At 38.9% G+C, this 20,484-nt stretch overlaps 2 protein-coding genes across 2 annotated transcripts; both read left to right on the top strand.

The window, feature by feature from the left end:
* Positions 1-3,541: 3,541 nt before the first annotated feature.
* LOC140144456 (uncharacterized) lies at positions 3,542-17,407 on the top strand. The gene is made up of 5 exons (XM_072166266.1): positions 3,542-3,635; positions 11,958-13,217; positions 14,682-14,840; positions 16,015-16,219; positions 17,040-17,407. The coding sequence occupies exons 2-5, from the start codon at positions 11,991-11,993 to the stop codon at positions 17,405-17,407; spliced, it is 1,959 nt and encodes a 652-aa protein (XP_072022367.1). The 5' UTR covers positions 3,542-3,635; positions 11,958-11,990.
* On the top strand, positions 17,358-19,923 carry LOC140144455 (uncharacterized). Its single transcript, XM_072166265.1, has one exon. It carries the CDS (start codon positions 17,358-17,360, stop codon positions 19,701-19,703), a length of 2,346 nt encoding a protein of 781 aa, XP_072022366.1. The 3' UTR covers positions 19,704-19,923.
* The last annotated feature ends 561 nt before the right edge of the window (positions 19,924-20,484 follow it).

Genomic DNA, 20,484 nt, shown 5'->3' with positions numbered 1-20,484 from the left:
AGTTTCTTATAGATTAGTAATTTGCAGAAAATTTAAAAACATGGGGTCTGAACTCTACTTTGGTGGGTCTGGGACCCCAAAAAGCAACCTAGCGCTACCCCTGCTCAGTGCCGCCGAGAGCCGGCCATTGCGGGCCCGGGGGTAAAATGAACGTCACTCAGGGCCCCCTTTTAATGCCCCCCCCCCCTAGGTCTCCTTTATTTACTTTTATCTCAGAAAAAAAGGTGCTACTTAGAACCTTTTTTGTCCTGTATGTAGAACCCTAAGCAGTAATAAGGTTCTAAAAAGAATCTTAAAAGGTTCTATAAAGAACCTTAAAGATTTAAATAGGCCTGGGGACATTCTAATTCACTCATTCAGGGACTCATCATAAAGTTAAGAAAAGTAAAACGTAGTGTTAACCCTTTTTGGTACTAAAAATCATTTTCTTGGATAAAAAACCTTTTTTTCTGTTCTACTAAGAACCCTTTGAGGGTTCTTTCTTTAAGATTCCTTAAAGGTTCTTCAAGTTAAGGTTCTACAAAGAACCCTTTTCTTGGCTACAGAACCTTTTTTGGTTCTACAAAGAACCCAATTGAAACCCAGTGTGTGTAAGCCCATTAAGATATGTTTTCTTTATTATTTTACGGGCCCCCTAGGACCCCGGGCGTAACGCACCCTAGCTCTTAACCCGCCTTGTCGGCGACACTGGCCATATTACCATTGTACCTTTTGCCAGTGATTTGGTGTTCTTCGCCCTGAAATGTATGTTAGGCCATTCATATAGGGTGATCAGAACCTCAGATTCCGAGGCGCGAGGAGCGGTTTTGGTCACAAACTTGACAGCTCTTGACACCCAAGGGGTTGCGGCTTATACAATAATTGAAGGGAAAAAATGTCTCCCATCCCCATAAAAATACTAAAAAAATACGGAAAAAACTTGCACTTAAAAAGAAAAAACTCCAAAATCACTTCTCTCTCTCTGGGTCAGATGGCGCAGGAGTACTGGTACGCCATCTAGGCCTACTTCTATCAAAAGCCAAACGTGTTGCACCATACATTACGTGTGATGAAACTTTCTTCACATCATTTGTCCAAGATGTTGATGGACGTCCTCTTCCACGATGGCCTTCCACAGCTCCCTGAAGAATCTGCTTCTCAACTCCACCATCCTTTTTAACAATGTGGCCAAAGTAGCGCAATTTCCTCTCAATGATGGACTGAAGTCTGTGCCAATCTTATTCAGGACCCAGATATTTTGAAAAATCCTTTAGGCTCCATAAAATTAAAAATTCCCTCCACATGATTCAGAAAAGTAAGAGGGCCGGACGAAGCGGAGGAAGGTTTTCAATATCAGTTAGCAAAATTGACCTTCACACAGTTTTTAGTCAAATTGACATAGGGGGCCTGTCAAAAAGGAGGCCCGAAAAGATGCCTATAATTGATGTGCACAGCATTAAGACCTTTTTTGACAAAATGCTCAAACAAATGTACCCGTTGCCATGGAAACGAAAAGGAACTCGCGCCTAAATTTGCCAACGGCAGAAAAGATTCTCTAAACGGCTAAATATTTTTATAATTTGAAAAAATCCCCCCCCCCCCTTTGCTCATGCCAATTTTTTTGGATCCAAATTTACAATTTAATTGTCTAGATATGTTGCGAGCGTAGCGAGCAGGAAAATTGGCATAGGGGGGGGCCCTACTTAGTATTTAAAGCGTTTTATGCAAAAGACCCCCCCTCTAATCTTGCCAAAAAGTGCTTGCCCCCCCTTTTTTGGGGGGGGGGGGGCTAGCCAAAGAATTCCCCCCTAATGTTACCCTCCCACTAGGGCTCATAATTATTGCACAGCCCCCCCTAAGAAAGGGTGTTTTTCAAAATTTTCTCAAACTATTTTTCAGGCTTTTTGGGGCGCCCTCTACGGAGGCGTCCCACAATATAGGCATGAGTTTGTGAGTAGCTTCTAATTTCACTCTTACTAGATTTACTCCGCAATTGTTTTGCTAAAATTATGCCCTTGCTCAGAAATAAAACCACAATATGCTTGGATTTTATTTTATTATTGTTTTCTGTTATGCACGGGATAAAATGGTGTGCGTATATTCTTTGTTTAAAACACAAAATTAATGGATTTGTAAAAACACCAAATAATCCGTGACCTTTGTACCTTTGTAAGGCTTTTAAACTGGTTTAAAAACCAGTTTACCGCCTCTTAGAACCCGATAGACGGTGACCAACACCATGGACCACAATAGCCTAATCTCCATGGCATAGTCCAATAACCTCAATTAAACAATCATAGTGCAAAATTTGACCTAAGTTGCAGAGTATGAGTTTTTGTACCCAAAGTTTCAAAGTCATTCAATGAATGTACAAATGTATTGGGGTTAAACCGATGGCCTTTGTTTGTTAATTACCATAAAATCCATATAGTGGTTATTGTCAAACTACAGTTGCCAAACTTACAATATGGTGACCCAATAATATGATTTTTATTTGTGGATGAATTTTGCTGTAATCAACGGAATCTGGCGAATGATTCAATTTCAGTCCAGATTGATACCAAACACATTAAAAGTTGGTACATTTTGATGAAAATGTGATATTTTCTTTTGAAATAATGCTGGGCTTTTCTTCTTACCAACAAGAAATCATCACCACTACGTATGCATTATTTTTGTGATGACCTTCAAGATAAATTGGCTATCAGAAACAGAGATAAGGTTGTTTATTCTACCAGAAGAATTTAGGCAGATATGAAATATGTTCGAAGTTTTATAATACTAGTCAATAGTCGTTATCAGGTGTTAATTCTAATGATATACATTTTGCAGACATGCTGGATCAGGGAATAGATCCATTGTCCATAGGGGAAGTCTTATAGATAATATTATATCCTGAATTTAAATGCTATGAATGATATAATTAAGATCTTAGACATCAATATTGTCTTTTCAACAGAAACAAGAACTACCTTTAAACAAGAATTTGTCTTTAAAAAAGACAAGTTCACGGATCAGGTGAATAGTACATGTGCTTTGAGCTACTTTGGTCTAACATTTAATATTCATATCTAACCTACTCTGCACTTATTCGACAATAAATAAGTGATATGAGGCTTAATAATGATACCTGCGCCTTGACTCTGCAAAACAATATTTTTAAAACCTCATTTTGCATTTAGTTTTTAAGCCCCATCGGGAGCCACCTACAGGATCTCATTTTGCATTTAAGTTTTTATTGTGTTGCAAAGTAGCAAAGGCTTTCTTTATATAATATGGTGCAATTTGTGCCTGGAAAAGGCTATCCCCTCTTACAACAGGTCTGATTTCTATAATGAGGTGTCACCGGGTTTGCAAGAGATAATAATACCAAATCTAAACACCATGAAATTCACCACATCACGACCAAGCTCACATTGGGCGCCCCATTCCTTTTTTAAAGGAATTTTAATTTCCTTTTGGGGACTTTTTTAGCAAAATTTGCAAGTTTAGCGCATATAAAATGTATATGAGATGGATAACAATTTTCGTTTGACGTCATTTCATTAATATTCATGATTCATTTTGCCAACGCCAAGTCAGACATGTTGTGGCTGGTATTGTTTCCTACGAAATTCCTAAAAACTTCAGCATTCGCTCAACAACGTGGAAATTTGGTAAGTGCATTTGTTGAAGATTATGGTTTAGAACGCACTGATTTATTATATTTTATCTCTGATGTTTGTAAGGGGTTGTATCAAAATGACCCGATGCCGAGGTGCAAAATTCGGCAGAGTTGCTATAGACATGACTGGCCCATGATAATCTACTATGCAGTGCCAATAATGCATACCCATTTGGTAGTATATAAACACAATCTGATTCATCATGATTATTTTAATATGTAGGATCTCACCAAGCTTGAATATGTTGCATGGGATATTATGTCTTCATTCAAGGCAGACAAGGCCTCAACTTGGGTAGTACCGTAATAAAGTTGAGCGATCTAGTTGGACTTATAGTCCGGAGAATCAGTGATTCAGTTAGACTCGCTGAGGCTCATGGACGCCGTTCCTATGTCCATCAGCCTCGTATTTCCCATTTTGTGTGTAAATTTGATTTACACGCTATCTCTATGGAGAAATACGCTTTTAGACTTTATACCGCTTATTCCATTTAAAAAAATTTCTTTGAAATTTGGACTATGCATATAAAACTGTACTCATACTGGGATCTAAGTCATTGGAGGTATTCTTACCTACTTCTTGAAACGCAAATATCATTTCAATTTCGCGAATAAAGATGATTTACTGACGCTGCCTCTCTCACCATGCCCCACAAAAATGATCACGAACTGAAATCAGTGAAATGTAACAAATGATATGCAAACATAAAATTTACCAGTCGCACTAATTGCTAAGCATTGAGGTCAGCGCCCAAAATGGCGAGATAAACTAGGAACACTACACGTACAGCGCGTGAGACAACAATAAGAAATATCCAGGGTTGCCAAATGCAACAATAAATAAGCCCAAAATGCCAGCAATAAGTACGGATTTGAACGACTGGTAATTAGATTAACAACAAGGCACAGAGGAGAGAGTACTCTGTGCAACAAGGTCACGCGTGAAAATATAAACGCTAAAATTGATGGCCACCTAATTTTCACATATCGAAAACACACCAATATCATTATTAATCAGTGTACCACCAAAAATATCAATAATATTATTATAATTAAATAAAATCTTTTATCATTACTATTTCTATATCTACTAGATTGCAAGTCACTTGGCTAATTCATGTCATTGTTGACATACTTGTGTCACGAAAATAGCATCATGGATAGCATATGCCAGCAATCCCAGCATCAACGATATCGTAACCATAGGGGAAAAATACAAAACAGATATATATACACATTTCAGAGATATAAAGTGTTGTCAGATTCCTTCAAGAATAATTTATACAGTTCTGTATTTCTTTATATGCACATAGCACATTAAAAAAATAAACCATCTTTGCGAAACACAACAATATAAATCTGTCTCCCCTACACATAATAGAACATTCCCATAAATTAAGTACACCGTAAGCTCCTCCCATCTTACCGACGAGTAAACAAATGCGACCGAGAACGGCACGACGGATTTTGTCCTGAAAATTGTTTCATCGTGACGATCAGAAACGCCAAAAATTTATTTTTTACTACGCTGCATATTCTACTGGAATCAAAGTACATGTAGGGATCATATTTGAAGGTAAATAGGCCAAATATTGCAAGAAAATCTACTCACTAGGACTTTAGGGAGTACGCTCTGAGTACACGGCTATAGGGAAAACCAATAACAGTGACTAGATTCAGTCACGTCCCAGCAGAAAATAAAATATCAGAAATTCAGATATTCATTTACTGAGTGACATGATCATGTTCTGGCCTGGTGTTATCACTTGACATGATTGACTATGTGTACGCATGATCGTTCCCAATTTTGTAAAAAAAGGGGTTATTTTACTATTTTTTTACCATGTAATTCGATTTATAATGTCGCGAACATTACATTGGAATAGCCATGATGGGTAGATTTTGAAATTTGATGATGTTGTACCGCACAGTGTCAACAGCCAGTGTTATAAATAAACTTAATACTCCGTATCTGCTTGGCTATAAATCAATCGCTTTGTCGCTCAGAGGTTTAGTACAAACTCAAAATGGAGACATGTATTCAATTCGATTGAATCGATATTCTATTATTGACGCAGATAAAGAAAGTCGATAAATATACATTGTATTAGATACAGCACCTGGGTTTTACACGGGTTCCTTTGTACTATAATTCATTTCTCAAACAGTTGAAAATATCACAATTTTTACTTTGGATTTCAAAATCTTTACTTATAAAATGCAGTTAAAGATACCCACAGCAAACAGCAAGGCCCTGCTAATTAGTGTATTGCTTTTCGAGTTAGTGTACTGGAAACAAAACCTGCATTTTACCTGAAAACAAATCAAATTTTCTATAAGGCCATTGAAACTCAATACTGAGTTTAGCGTCCCATTTTTTTCAGCTCATAATGAGGCAACTATTTCATTATTCATTATTCATTATTCATTATTTTCAAGGTTTCATTATCAGCGGCCTTTTCCCAATGCTTATGCGCTTTTGTTCATTCTATATAATTAATCGCCAGTCCCAATTAATGTCACGAACAGCACACATCAATACGTTTATAAAAATATAAATTTTTATCTTGCTTTTTGTTTTTCAAGTTTTAAATTAAATTAAAACAAACTAAATGTATTCCGAAGTATATACAAGTCTTCTTCACTCCAATTTGTACTAACCTCTCCGTATACATTTGAAGATTGGGGGAAATGGGGGGGGGGGGGATTGACTCATTTATACAAAAATAACAATCATGCAGAACATTATGAAATAATTCTTATTGGCACCAATTTGTATTTAGGTCTTTTATAGTATCTCCTAGTTAAATTATTTACAATATAAACAATGTCCATCTGGTAAAAACATTTTGTCTAGGTTAAGTTCTTGTCTACCCTGGTATCCCAAAGGTATAATTGGTCGCATGTCATAAGTTGGGTACAATTTCAATTACATGGTCAAAAATGACAAAAAATGTATTTTTTGATATGTTGTATATAATATTGACAACCTCTAATAATTAACACCATTTTTAACCATAACACATGCTTAATTTATGAGATAATGCTTAATTACTAATTAATTAATACACAGGCGTCTATGTAAATCTCAATTTTCAAATGCATTTTTCTCAAATCGGACCTCAATTACAAAAATGACTGTAAAATTTTTATTTTATGCAAGAATGGCATCAGATTTGGAGGATATGTTCTCAATACATTAATGCTTCAAATGAACTATTTAAAATAATTGTACGTATGTTAATTACATTGTGAAGGTCAATGACCTTTTTAGGAGTAATTAGCGAGACGGTTATATATTCTATTATTGAGGAAATGAATATCAAGAAGAGAAATGTACATTAGCAATAGCATGTTGCTAAAAATACTGAAATTCAACTAGGATTTCATCAAAAATGAATAAAATGGAACATATAACCCATTAAGGTGGCGCTACACCTGTTGATAAATTTGTGACTATTTTTGCATTTTTCTCAAAAAATAATAACACACTGGTAACAAAAGTTATGTATATTATAGGGGTAAGGAATCCAGTTACTACACTTGAATTCCAGTGACTCAAGACACGCGATATGTTATATTTATGATAATAAAAGAGGTACCGCTAGAATGTACCTCATTTCTTTATAATGAACCCGTCTTGAATCACTGAAATTTCAGTGAAGTAATTGGAGTCCTTATCCCTATAATATACATAACTTTTGTTACCAGTGTGTAGTTACTTTTTGAGAAAAATGCAAAATTAGTCAAACAATTTATCAGGGGGTGTAGTACCACCTTAAGTAGTCAGTAATTGTTTTAGTTGTACAAATTCAACATTCAAAGCTGTCAATATATCATAGCCTCACTAGATTTGAAAAAGTAACCAGTAGTTTTGACATGCTGACATGTGAATTTTCACATAGGCCCTATTGCACACTCCCGCACCCCCCTGCTCCACATCCGCCTGCTCCTCCACCCCTGGCATTTTTCGTTTCAACTGATGTGATTTTTTTATTGAATATTGTATAATTATATGCTTCAGTAGACTGAAAGAGTATAATATTAGGCTTAAAATGAGGTATCAACCACTGCTGTAGGAAATGGGGTTACGGAAAGCCAATCAAATTTGTAACGCAATTTTCCAAAAAATGTAATCCCTCCACCCTTTTTGCATACCCAACTTATGACATGCGACCAATTGAAATAATTGGATAGAGCAAGGGTCAAAAATCTATATATTTTTAATGCTCAAATATTTACATGAATTCTTGTAATAATTGTCAAGGCTTTCTATACATGTAGTTTTTGAAGGGTTCAACCGTTCAAATACAAAAAAGGGGGGGTTTAAAAATTTGAAAGAACAAATTTTCTTTCAGGTTTTGCACAATAAAGAATTATTTTCAGATTTTACATCTCAATCGCGGCACAAAATTCATGACGCGGGCGGCGGACGCTAAACTCAGAATCAAGTTTCAAGTGCCTACATGTAATAGTAACACTATACAATGTATGTGGTACTGATCATGCGCAAATCGTAGAATAGAAACTAAGCAGCAGGCTCTATGGCAGGGCTAAGGTATCTCATATTGTAAATGGTATGCTTAGCCTGAGTCGCTCGGCCTATCTCGAACAAAATCGCCATGCGTAGCTTTTGAAAAATGAGAGGATTCGCCGACTCGCCGTACTATTACGGCAATTTTTGACACGAAGATATAGGGATGATGACGCAGTGTACCATACCGGCGTACCCGGTACTCAAAATTTAAAAAAAATAGGGTAGGCCTATATAGGGTGGTGCATTTAAACATGGCCTATCTCCCATCATGTTTAGTATGTACCGTACTCTAGCATTTTATGTGAAGGCAGCAGACTAGGGGCAATTAGTTAGTGCATAGAGACAATCATGTTGAATCATGAATATTGGTTAAGTTTTTTCAGATTTTACAGCGATTTTAGTGAATTGTGATACTGGAAGTTAATTAAAGCTGCGTGTTGTAGGGTTTTTATAGGGGTAGGAATAGGATTTTATGTAAACAATGGCCGGCAAAAAACGTAAACAAGCTGCGCGTAAGCGGGTAATTAAGTTACATACATGTATGAAAGGCTACTGAAGTGGCTAAAAGCTAAATCGTTCAACATCGTGGGTAAAGAACATTTTTGGGCGAAGCGACATTGGCCATTGGTCCAAAAATGCACACAAAAAATCCAAGATTTTTAACATGACAGCCTCCACAGTGCAAGTTGAATCATGAAAATTGGTGAAGTTTTTCAGATTTCACAGCAATTTTAGTGAATTGTGATAAGTTTATAATTGTAGGTATAAATCTAAATGAAATTATAAATGTTTTGATGGTTATTATTGTTTATTATTGTTTACAATACAAAATAAAATATGGTGGGCCATGTCTGAACGCACTACCCTATATTTTTGTGAATCATGGGCTATTTCATTATAAATGACACGTTCACAAAAATGGCTTTTATCATATCTGGTTGATATAATTAGGGTGATAATGCAGTGTTATTAACTTAATTCTAAGTATGCCACAAACTACAAGCTACATGAGCATTTTTACAGAATTCTGTCTATTTTTTGTATAAAAAATTGCCAAAAGGTACATTTTAACCCAATTTTGGAGTCCCATTTCATTTTGCCCATGTATTCTGAATTAATTCTTTGAAAAATTAGGTACATTCTATGGCAATGTGCTTGTTGCAATGAAAATATGATATGTGTGGAACATCATGCAAGTTGAATGGTGAAAATTGGTGCAAAAATGTTAAAATTGCGAAGGGTCTTTCCTAATTAGCATCATGCGTTAAATAAAACAATGAGTGTCCTCTCCAATTCATGCCTCCATTTTTGTTAACATTAAAGAGGAAATAAAACCTTACCCTACCTGTATAATCTGTGTTATATTACCAATTGATGGGACAGGGCACTGATTGAGGAATTCATTTATTTTACATACAGTAGACCACTTGTTCTTGATACCACAGTTCCGCGTTAAAATTTGTCCTCTCCAGAACTGAAGTTAATTACTAATTGTTGAAATAAGAAGGATTATATCATAGAATGTGAAATTTGTAGAGGAAGAGTGGTCTTCCTTCTACCAAGGTGGCACATGATTTGGTATTTGTTGCATTTTGCAAGCCTGTATCCACGATTCTGTTTGCAATTTAACAAATGTCCTCTCCAGCACAATTATGTCATTTCCATGAATTGGTAAACAAACTAAAAAATAAAAATTTCAAAGAGCCAAACCCACAAGAAATTTTTGCATTTTATTGCAAATTATGCTTACAAACCACTTTAGTGTTCAAATTATTGTCCAGTTGTTGAGAACACATATGATATTATTCTGCATTGAACTTCGGTTAGCTAAAAATTGCAATATTCCTAATTTAACCAGAATATTAACCCTGTTTGTAGTGGATTTTAAATGCTGGGGATCTTTTATGCAATAATATTGATGCAATAATATTGATGCAGCTATTTCTAAAGTTAAAGTATGCTTTATTATGTGTTAAAAAATGTGTCCTATCCAGAACAAATGACACAGGAGGGGTCTTTGATTTTAGGTTTTCCATGACTAGTACAACAGATTGACGCAGAATACTCACTTATGCATCAGTGTAGCTATTGGGCAGGACAAAATGACTATTTCATGAATTTTTCATGTGAAGATAAAGTTTATCCTTAAAATATGTAGTAATTTTGCACCATTTATCTGGATTAGTATCAATTTACTAATTGTTTTATATTGAAACTGGCATATTTAAGACACTGAAGTGTAAAGGAACATACAACAATTATTACAGACTAAATATGAATAAGTATGAACCCAATGTTGGTTACATATACTCTTTCAAAGTTGTGTATTAAATTGTTTAAAAAATGTCCCTCCAGACGGCAGCTATGTTTTACACAGCAAAATTCAATTTAATTTTTTAATGGTTCCTGAGGGTTTGACGCTCTAATATTTTGAGAATTATTGACACACCATCTGAACTTTGAAATGATAATGAATTTGCATGAAATAAATGAGTTTGAATTTTGACCCCTTTTGGGACTCAATGTTGTCATTTATAATGAAATAGCCCTCATGAGAATGTTGAAATCCCTAGCAATCTTACCATTTCTTGCTTACAATGTACGCATTACTCCATCCCAGATTTATGAAACTTTTTTGCCTTCCTAAGTTCCTAGTAATATTCAGCAACTCACTCAGTTTGTTTCCGGGGTTTATTTACACTGTACATGTAAACCGAGGTGACTTGATACTGGGGTGACTTTGGACACATACTTGGGTTGCTTGTTTAAATCACAATTTAAAAAAATCATTGATGTAAATTTAAATAATTGAATTTTTTGAAAAAAAAAAAACATGTGATACGGTACCGGTATACAATATTTTAAAACTCATAGCGAGACAATAAAGCATCCAATTTTGTCATCATTATGTTTTGGATCCAATATTTTCACACTTTTGGATTCATGAAAACATAATAATGATTAAAAATTGAGCAACCCTATCCCATGCGTGTCCAAAGTAAGGGTGTGAGTGAGTCCCGGGAATTCAAGTCCGGCCCGAGAATCCTATTAGCCGGACAGGAAAGGATAGGGAAAAAAAAAATTTTAATTTTTTATTCGGTTTTGTAGTGTCCCTGGACCTAGACCTAAATGCTAGGATCATTCATGGTTGAATTTTGCACGATGTTTTGTGTTTTTAATAAGAAAATTGATATACTCTATTTAAAATTATATCAAAATGCATTCAAATTCAATGCATTTTGATGATATCAAAATGCATTCAAATTCAATTTAATTCAATATCTTGATGGCAAACTGGACAATAGAAGTACATTGTTCTACTTCCCAGCTTTTTAATCCCTATTTTAATTCAGTGGATGCGTCTTGTGAATACATGCAAAATTGGTTTTCATCTATACATTATGACACGATAGTGGATAGTCATATAAAATGACGCGCGTGCCGACAAGCAACAGTGGCACGCTTGTTGATCCTCAATGATCGCGAGATAATGCGTTCGCATAATACATGTGCGCAATTTAGAACGCAGTTCGGTGGCGGAATAAAAAAATAATAAAAACTGAAAAACAAAATCTGCAAGGTTTTCCACTCCTTTCCCAACTTTGACTCACCTTATCTCGAAATGGCCGAGTGTGGCTTATGGCGGGTCTTGTCACTCAGAGCGGGTCACATATAAAAATGCTATTTAATTTTTTATGATCCACGAAAGCCCAAGAACTGCCCTTCTGTCGGGTACACATTTGTTTCTAAACTACTTGCTATTTCTTTATTTTACAGATGTGAGGTTCCAGAGAGTAAGTCATCGGCAAGATGTCTGAGGAGGTAACGATAGAAATAGGTGCTGAAGCTGTCGCTGATGCTGACATAGATGATGCTGTAGCTGTTGCTGTAGCAGATGCTGTTGCTGATGAAGTGGTCACTACCGATTTGCTTGCTACCGAGGCACTCAATGCCGTTGCTCTCGCTGCAGAAGCAGCTGCTGCAGAATCAGCTGCAGAATCAGCTGCTGCAGAAGTAGCCGCTGCAGAAGTAGCTGCTGATGATGATTCATCAGTTGCAGAGAAAGTAACAGTGTACTTTGAAAATGTTGAAGAAAATATTGAGAAAGCTATCAAGCTTGTACGTGATGAGGGTATGTACGTGGCGAAAGCTGCAGGACAGACGGGCGTACCCATTAAGAAGCTGGAAGCAATAGTCAAAGATATGAAAGAACGTGGAGAGTTAACAATGAACTGGGACTCAAGACGCGTGGAGACCACGCCGCGCGTAGATAAGGAGGGCAAAGTGATTCAAAGGAAGAAACGGCGATTTGTTGATTGGAATTACACGACAGAAGACGTGCATGCCGCTGCGAATGCAGTGAAAAATGGCGAGTACTCTGTGAAAGGTGCGTACAAGGCGTTTAAGATCCCTGTCCGTGATATAAAGAGAGCGATGAAAGGAGAGGAGGTCAAAGGTCGGATCTGCACGCCTAAATTCATCAGGTTGCGGAAACGAGGTAAACTGACCGAAGAAGAGGAGAAAGTGGTGATGGAGTACGCGTTTGCGTTGAATAAATTAAAACATCCAATCACGTACAAGACCATGGCGCCGTTAGCAAAACAACTTCTGAAGTTACGCGACGAGACGCTGGCAGACGAAAAGGGATGGTGGATTGCGTTTGTCAAGCGCCACCAAGAGTTGGAAGGCCTCTACCAAACCCCGCTGCAGTTAACGGCGTTGGCGAATCACCGACACCACTGGGCCAAACAGTACTTTAGCAGATTAGTTGAAGTGTTTGAGAATGGCGAATTTTTCTCGAAGCCATCACGAATCTATGCCTGTGAAATTGAGCAGTTTGAGGTGGAGCGATGGGAGTCTGATTGTGCCAAGCTGGTTGAGGTGGAGATGTTGGTGGCAGCTAATGCTGTAGGATACCATGTGTTGCCGCCGTGTGTGGTGTATGCCAGCGAGGGAGAAGATATCCCTGACTTTCTGGGGTTACCCGAGGCAGGATTTGTGGCAGCTGAAGAGAAGAAAGTATCGGCAGCTATTTTGGTAAGAAATCAATTCAAGGGGGTTATAGTGGCCCTATCGGCAATAGCTGCCCTAAAAGATAGACATTTGACAATTTCTATATTGTTCATATCTGCAAGCTATTGGAGATGGGACCTTGTTGTTCTTAACCCTGGAAATGTTACTAAACCTGATATCAGAAATTATGTACGGAGTTAGTTCACTTCAAGTGTTAAACGTGTAATATGCATATACACTGTGTATTCTGAACATATTTAACTGGATAACCCATTGATTACTAGGATTTCTCTATGAGTCTTGTATTTATAGAGCTCTATGTTGTGTGTACATTGTATGTAGCACTGAGGGCATTCCTAATAACAGCTACCATGTACCTTAAGTCCAAGTTTGACCAATCAAAGTAGACTTACAATACATGTACTGCATGTACATGTATGGCTAGTGCTGTATGTGCCAAATCATACTTCTCTCCAACAGTGGCATAGCCAGGACGTTTTCAGAAGGGGGGGGGGGGGCAACGCAACTTTCAAGGGAGCAGCCAGCATCCCACAGGGGAGCAAGATTTCTCACAGGGGGTAGCTTTCCTCTTCCCCCTGGCAGTGGTGTAGCTAAGGGGGGAAGCTGCCCCCCTGTGAGAAGTCTTGTCCCCCTGTGGGATGCTTTTTGTACTTTTTAGCCCATTTTTGACCATTTCGTCAAATTTTCCCCCTTGAAAGTCGCCTTTCCCCCCTCCTCTTGCCTACCCTTTGAAAAAGTGCTGGCTACGCCCCTGCCCCTGGCTACGTCACTGCTTCTTTGTTGAAAAATCAAAGCCAGTGAAATTTTGTCTCCAAACATGACAAAGTCAGTAAGATATAATTCTATATATCTCAGATGAAATCCATACATCCCCTATGGAAGACATGACCTTAATCTCCCACACAGGGGGAGCAGATTTCTGATGGAGTCGCCCATTTAGGTACGGTACAGGTTCTAGGTAGTTGCGTAAAATTTGGTCTTTTTTCAACTCCGATACCGCTGGTGGTTCAAAATTCTATTCACCGAATACAACAAGAATTTCAGTAACCCCATTTCAGGTACACACTCCTTGTGTGGAAGATTTAAGGTCATGTCTTCCACCCATGTGGTGGCCGCATTGCATTCTCTAAATTCAGTAAATTTTCATCTTCAACCGTGTAATTGAATGGGATTATTTTGAAATTTTAAAACGCTTGAAATATCACAAACAAATAGGCCTAACATTGATAAATAATATAAATACAAGCTAAAACCGTTGGGGTTCGATAATGAACCCCACAAAACTAACCGACTATATTGGAAAATGCCATACGGCCGGGCGGTTTCACAAGTTGCCGGCTCGGTCATGTCATCCGCCGCCTGTCTTCCACCCAAAATAAATTTGTATTGCAATGATGTGTTGAAATTTACTAGTACACATATAATTAAATAATATCTTTTCAACTTAAATTATTTTTTCATGATCAGGCTGAATGGTTCCGCAGTGTGTTCCTTCACTACCTGCCGTCTCGCAGCGCTGATGATCCTGTTATGCTGATCTTAAAAGGGACAAACGAATGGCTTACACCTGAGTTGATAACGATGGCTGAACAACAGTTTGTACACCTAGTGCCCATGCACAGCAAGGTAAGAATGTTGGAAATATTGGGGAGAGGGCCGAGAGGGGGAGGGGAGGGGAGGGGATGTGCGGGCAGGAGGCACCAATGAATGGCTTACACCAGAGCTGATAACAATGGCTGAGCAACAGTTTGTACACCTAGTACCTATGCACAGCAAGGTAAGAATGTTGGAAATATGGGGGAGAGGGTGGGGGAGGGAGGTGGGGGTGTAAACAAAGAAATATTACGAGGTATCAATGAATGGCTTACACCAGAGTTAATAACGATGGCTGAGCAACGGTTTGTACACCTAGTACCTATGCACAGCAAGGTATGAATGTTGGAAATATTGGGGAGAGGGGGGGAGAACAAAGAAATATTACGAAGTACCAATGAATGGCTTACACCAGAGCTGATAACAGTGGCTGAGCAACAGTTGGTTCACCTAGTACCTATACACAGCAAGGTATGAATGTTGGAAATATTGGGGAGAGGGCTGGGGGAGGGATGACTTTGAGCGGGGGGGTGGATGAGCGGGGAGGGATGAGCGGGGGAACAAAAAATATTATGAGGTAGCAATGAATGGCTTACATCAGAGCTGATAACAAAGGCTGAACAACAGTTTTTGCACACCTAATACCTACATGTATGCACAGCAAGGTAAGAATGTTGGAAATATTGGGGAGAGGGCTGGGGGAGCAAATGAGTGGGCAGGGGGGGGGGGGTAAACAAATAAATATTACGAGGTAACAATGAATTCATGGCTTACGCCAGAGTTGATAACAATGGCTGAAAACAATATAGAAAACAAAAAAATTTGAACACTGATGAGCGGGCAGGGGGAGGGGGTAAACATAGAAATATTACGAGGTAACAATGAATGTCGATAACAATGGCTGAAAACAATATAGAAAACAATAAAATTTGAACACTGTTTTTGCCAATATCTGAAAAACAATATTAGCGACATCCAGCTCATTCCCCTTGATCATGTCACATGTGTACGTCCATATATATCGAAACAATGCACTTGTTGTCTGCTACATATGCAGGGATCTAAGTCTTCCGGAAATTCCTGGAATTCCGGAACTCATCTCAAGTGGAGGTCATTTCTATATTAGTCTTGGAAATGTAAAATTTTGACATTTTTTAAGGATATAAAAATTACAGTAATATTTATTTGTCGTTTCGATTTGTTTCAGGTGTTGAAGTATTTGAGTCCAATCCAACCATTGCTGCATAGTCTCAAGGAGGCGTACAAGGAGAAACTGAGTCAATACAAACAAACAGAACTACGTCGTCAAGCTGAGAGCCCGGCCAAAGAAGCGTTCTTCCCTGTCACATTCCGCAAGCTCTTCTCTAATTGCTTCTCAATGTATGAGATCCAGGAGGTGTTTAGGACTAGAGGTATGTCAGTGTTGCTACCGTAAAAACTCAATAGTTAGCATTATATATGCTTACTATCGAGAGCTTTTTAAACATGCAAACATGAAGAGCCCCATCCACAAAAGTGTAAAAGATTTTGAGGAAATCATCGATACACTTATAATAGTTATATAGGAACAAGTAAACCTACAAATCTGTGTTTCAAACCCATTAGCTCAGTTTGTAAAGCGCCGGTACAATTTCATGTTTTCAAGAGCGCTCTATAGTAAGCACATATGCTAACTATCGAGTTTTACAGTATTCCAGTTGAGGGAGTGTGAATTTCAAATGGAGCCATCTTGAATAAATGCAGAATTACGCTTCTACAATTTTATTCTGTGAAGTAACTGAACACAATTGTAGGATTTTCGACCTTATAGACGAATCCCATTTCACGCATTCCTACACCTCACTGGCAGCCATAACTGGGTCCCCGTTGGCTACAATGCACCCAAAAAGTGAAATGATTCAGCCTTAGCGGGAATTAATTTCGCTTTTGCGTCAGTTGCACAGCTGCTTGGTTACTGACATGTGTTTAGAGTAGAGTATTGAAGTAATCCTGTGTGTAATTTGGGTTCATTTTGATGCACAGGATTTTAAGATATGACCTTGTGACAAGTTATAGATTTCTTTTTTGGGTGTAATTCCTAATACATTTGGATGTATTCCTAATACATTTGGGTGTATTCCGAATACACAAGGGTGTTTTCCTAATAAATTGGGTGTGTTCCTAATACATTTGGGTGTATTCCTAATTCATTTGGGTATATTCCTAACACATTTAATTTTCTCTTCATCACAGGTGTGTTTCCATTGAAACCAGATGAGGCGGATCTCGGCATCAAAGATGACCCACCAAAACAGGAGGGCAAGAAGAAGAAGAAATGGATACCTATAAAAGAACAATACCCCAGATCCTATGCAGAGATGGTGAAAAATGACATCATATTTGTCCCACCACCACGTCTGGTGCCCGCAAACATACCACAGATGCCTATGACGTATTCCACAACAGCAGGAGGCCTCTTCTATAATCATCTTGGAGTCCCTGTTCAACTGAATCAGCTGGTGGGACAGAATCAAGTAGTTGCAGGGACCAACATCGTGAGGACCAACTGGGATGATAGTGAATGCGAACGGAACCGTTGTGCCGAATCCGCTGTTGAGTAAGGTGATAACGACGCAACCAAGTGTGGTTATACCTACATCTGTGCCTCCCCTTACGGAAGCTGCCAAGAATGCTAAATTATCAAAAGCATTCTCTCCCGAAGTATTAAACATAGCTAAGGAGGTGATGAATCGTACACCCGTTACCATAGTCCAACCACAAGTACCCAAAGCAAATGCCGAGACGGAACAGGTGAAGCGTTCAAAACTTTCAAAAGCGTTTAGTAATGACGTATTGAGCACAGTAATCAAAGTGGCTAAGGAAAATGAAGACCAAGAAAGGAAAGCAGAACTTTACCGCACACGGCGGTCTGGCGTTCTATCGTCAACCGTGTCAGAGTCGGTATCCGAAACGCTATCGACAACTGAAACTAACGAGTCTGTGACAAGCGATACAACAGAGAATTCCAACGATGCATCCCAGGGTGACGATTCACAGGATGCAGCCAACTCCACATCAGCCGCTCCCGGTGATTCCGGAGATGCTTCGCCGCCAATACTCGTAACAATCCGGGAAGCATCGGAGACAGGATCAATCGACACCCAGAGTTCTGAAGAAGAACAGAAATCAATGAATGCATCCCAATCTACTGTTGCTAGCATTCCCAAATCACCCACTACTAGGTCTAAAGCAAAAGAGATTGCAACAACCTCACCGAGTACTCCAGTAAAGGTTTTGTCACCAAACACCAGATCAGCATCAAAAGAGATCGCTGATACCTCATCAAGTACGCCATCAGGGTCAAAAGGTTCGTCACTAAGCACCAGATCTGCATCTAAAGAGGTTACGACAACCTCGCCAAGCACTTCATCAAAGGTTTCCTCACCAAGCACCAGATCAGTGTCAGCACCGTCAAAGGAGGTTACGACGACATCACCGAGCACTCCATCAAAGGCTTCTTTACCAGGAACCAGATCAGCATCAAAGAAAGCCTCTCCAGATGTGACTAGTCCTTTATCGGATACACCTGTTAGAAGTACTACAAGGTCAAAGGGCAATTTGATGTCCAAGTTGATATCAACAGGTGCGCTGGGGACGCAATCGGACTTTGAGGAGGAGGAGGAAGATGATGATTTTGACCCTGAGGTCGTTTCATCGGATTGGGACTCGGACGAAGAACGCTCGAGCAGTCGTTTGCAGAAGTCGCCAAGGACAAAGTCCAGTGATGAAAAGTCGCGAAAGAAGAAATCGCAGAAGAAAAAGTCAAGGGAAGAAACGGTGCCTGCACCTCCACCAGTATTACCTAAACTGACTCTAGCTCCAAATGTAACGGTGCCTACTTCAGTTGTGGACCGAATTCAATCAATGATAACGGATAATACGTCGTTACTGACAACACTAGATGAAGAAGAAGAGGAGAAGAAGAAGAAACCCAAAGAACCGAAAGTGAAGCATGATCCATCCAAAGAGTCAGTCGAGGCGCGAATATCCAAAGCTTTCAACGCGGATGTTCTCAGCTCAGTATTGGCTGTCAAACAGGAACTAGCAAAACGGCCAAAAATACCGGACATGTACGCTGCACCGATGCAAACAGCGCCAGCATTGAATGTGTTGTATACATTGCCGGGCGGTGGCCAAGTCCTGCTTCCAGCTGGTTCGTTTTTACCGGTTGCACAACGGCCGGTTGTAGTCAATCCTATAACACAGCTTGCTCCAGGAATGACATTAGTGCCTGTAAGTACAGCAACACCGGTAAAAGTTGGCGACAAAAGCTCGACTGCGGAGGATTCAAATGCTGCCCCTTCTGGAAAGATGAAGGGAAAAGGTAAAAAGCAAGAAACAAAGGAAGGTAAAAAAAGTAAAGGTAAAAAAGAATCTAAGGGAAAGAAAGACACAGAAGAAAATGAAGCGACAAAAAATGCAAAAAGTAAGAATAAAAGTGTGAAGGATCAAGCAAAAGGAACTAAAAAGAGTGTTGTCGATGATGACGATGTAAACAAAGAACCAAGCTCAAATCAAGAAGAAATCGTAGTTCGCAAATCCGCAAGAAAGCGTTCGGTTGTAATGCCAGATACAGAAACTGTCACCATGGATGACAGTCCGACATCGCCAAAGTCGGGTAGTGAGAAATTAACAGGCGCACGGAAGAGAAAAGCATCGCTTTTGGCGAAACAGGGTGAAAATGCTGCTGCCAAAGAACACGCTAAAAAGATCAAAGTAGAAAACGAAGGGAGTGGTTTGTCATCGGGAAGAACGACACGAGCGAAACGATCAGAAACTAAAGGATCCGATAAACGAGTGGAATCTACAGGGACCGGTAAAAGGATTAGAACTCTGAAGGTGAAAATGAACTTGTGAAAAACTGATCATAAGCTCATCCTGTAATTGTTGGGAGTAGTGTATAGTTTGATCAGCGCGTGATAGGCTGGCCTTATAACATCGCAGATAAAAAATTATATTTTATTTTGAGCAATGTTGTCTTGTGACTCACCAGAAGCACCACAAATTAATAATTGAAGTCCTATACTTTGTCTACTTTAACACACACAATATATTCACCGAATGCATGGTCACCTCAGGTTCTACACGCAAAGTGTGTGCAGTGTGTGCATATGCCTGTCAAATGCATGCTTTAATTACCGTGTATGCATTGCAAAAGCCATCTGACTTGTTGCTAGAAAAGTGTGACAAACAAAAACGCTCATTTTCCACATGCATTTGCATTGCAAGGGAAAACCTTGTTTTGTTAGGAAGATGGCGGATCTGTGCAAAGGCGAAAAGACAAGATAGGTCAACTATATCACTCTAACGTGGGTCTACTTTTTGGGTAGTTGCAAAAGCCCAACAATTCCCGCTGATCACGGGCTGATCAAAGTATACTATTCGGTAATAGCACAAAATAGATGCTGCAGTGGGACTATATTCTGACCTGAAGTTTTTACGGTGCAATAAATTCTGATCCAACCGGCCCAAATCTACCAATGCTATTCCAGTTGAAATCCATACTCCCCCTGTGGAACACATGACCTTAATCTCCCACACAGGGAGTGTGAATTTCAAATGGAATCGCCCATTTGAGTTTCTTATACCAGCACTAACTTGCTCAGTACCTGAGACTACTAAGGCCATTTTTAATGTA

The sequence above is a fragment of the Amphiura filiformis genome, unplaced genomic scaffold (genome assembly GCF_039555335.1).
Source record: "Amphiura filiformis unplaced genomic scaffold, Afil_fr2py scaffold_55, whole genome shotgun sequence".
NCBI classification, from domain to species: Eukaryota; Metazoa; Echinodermata; class Ophiuroidea; order Amphilepidida; family Amphiuridae; genus Amphiura; species Amphiura filiformis.
Note: the sequence above shows the minus strand (reverse complement) of the source record. Positions and strands in the feature narration are given on the sequence as shown.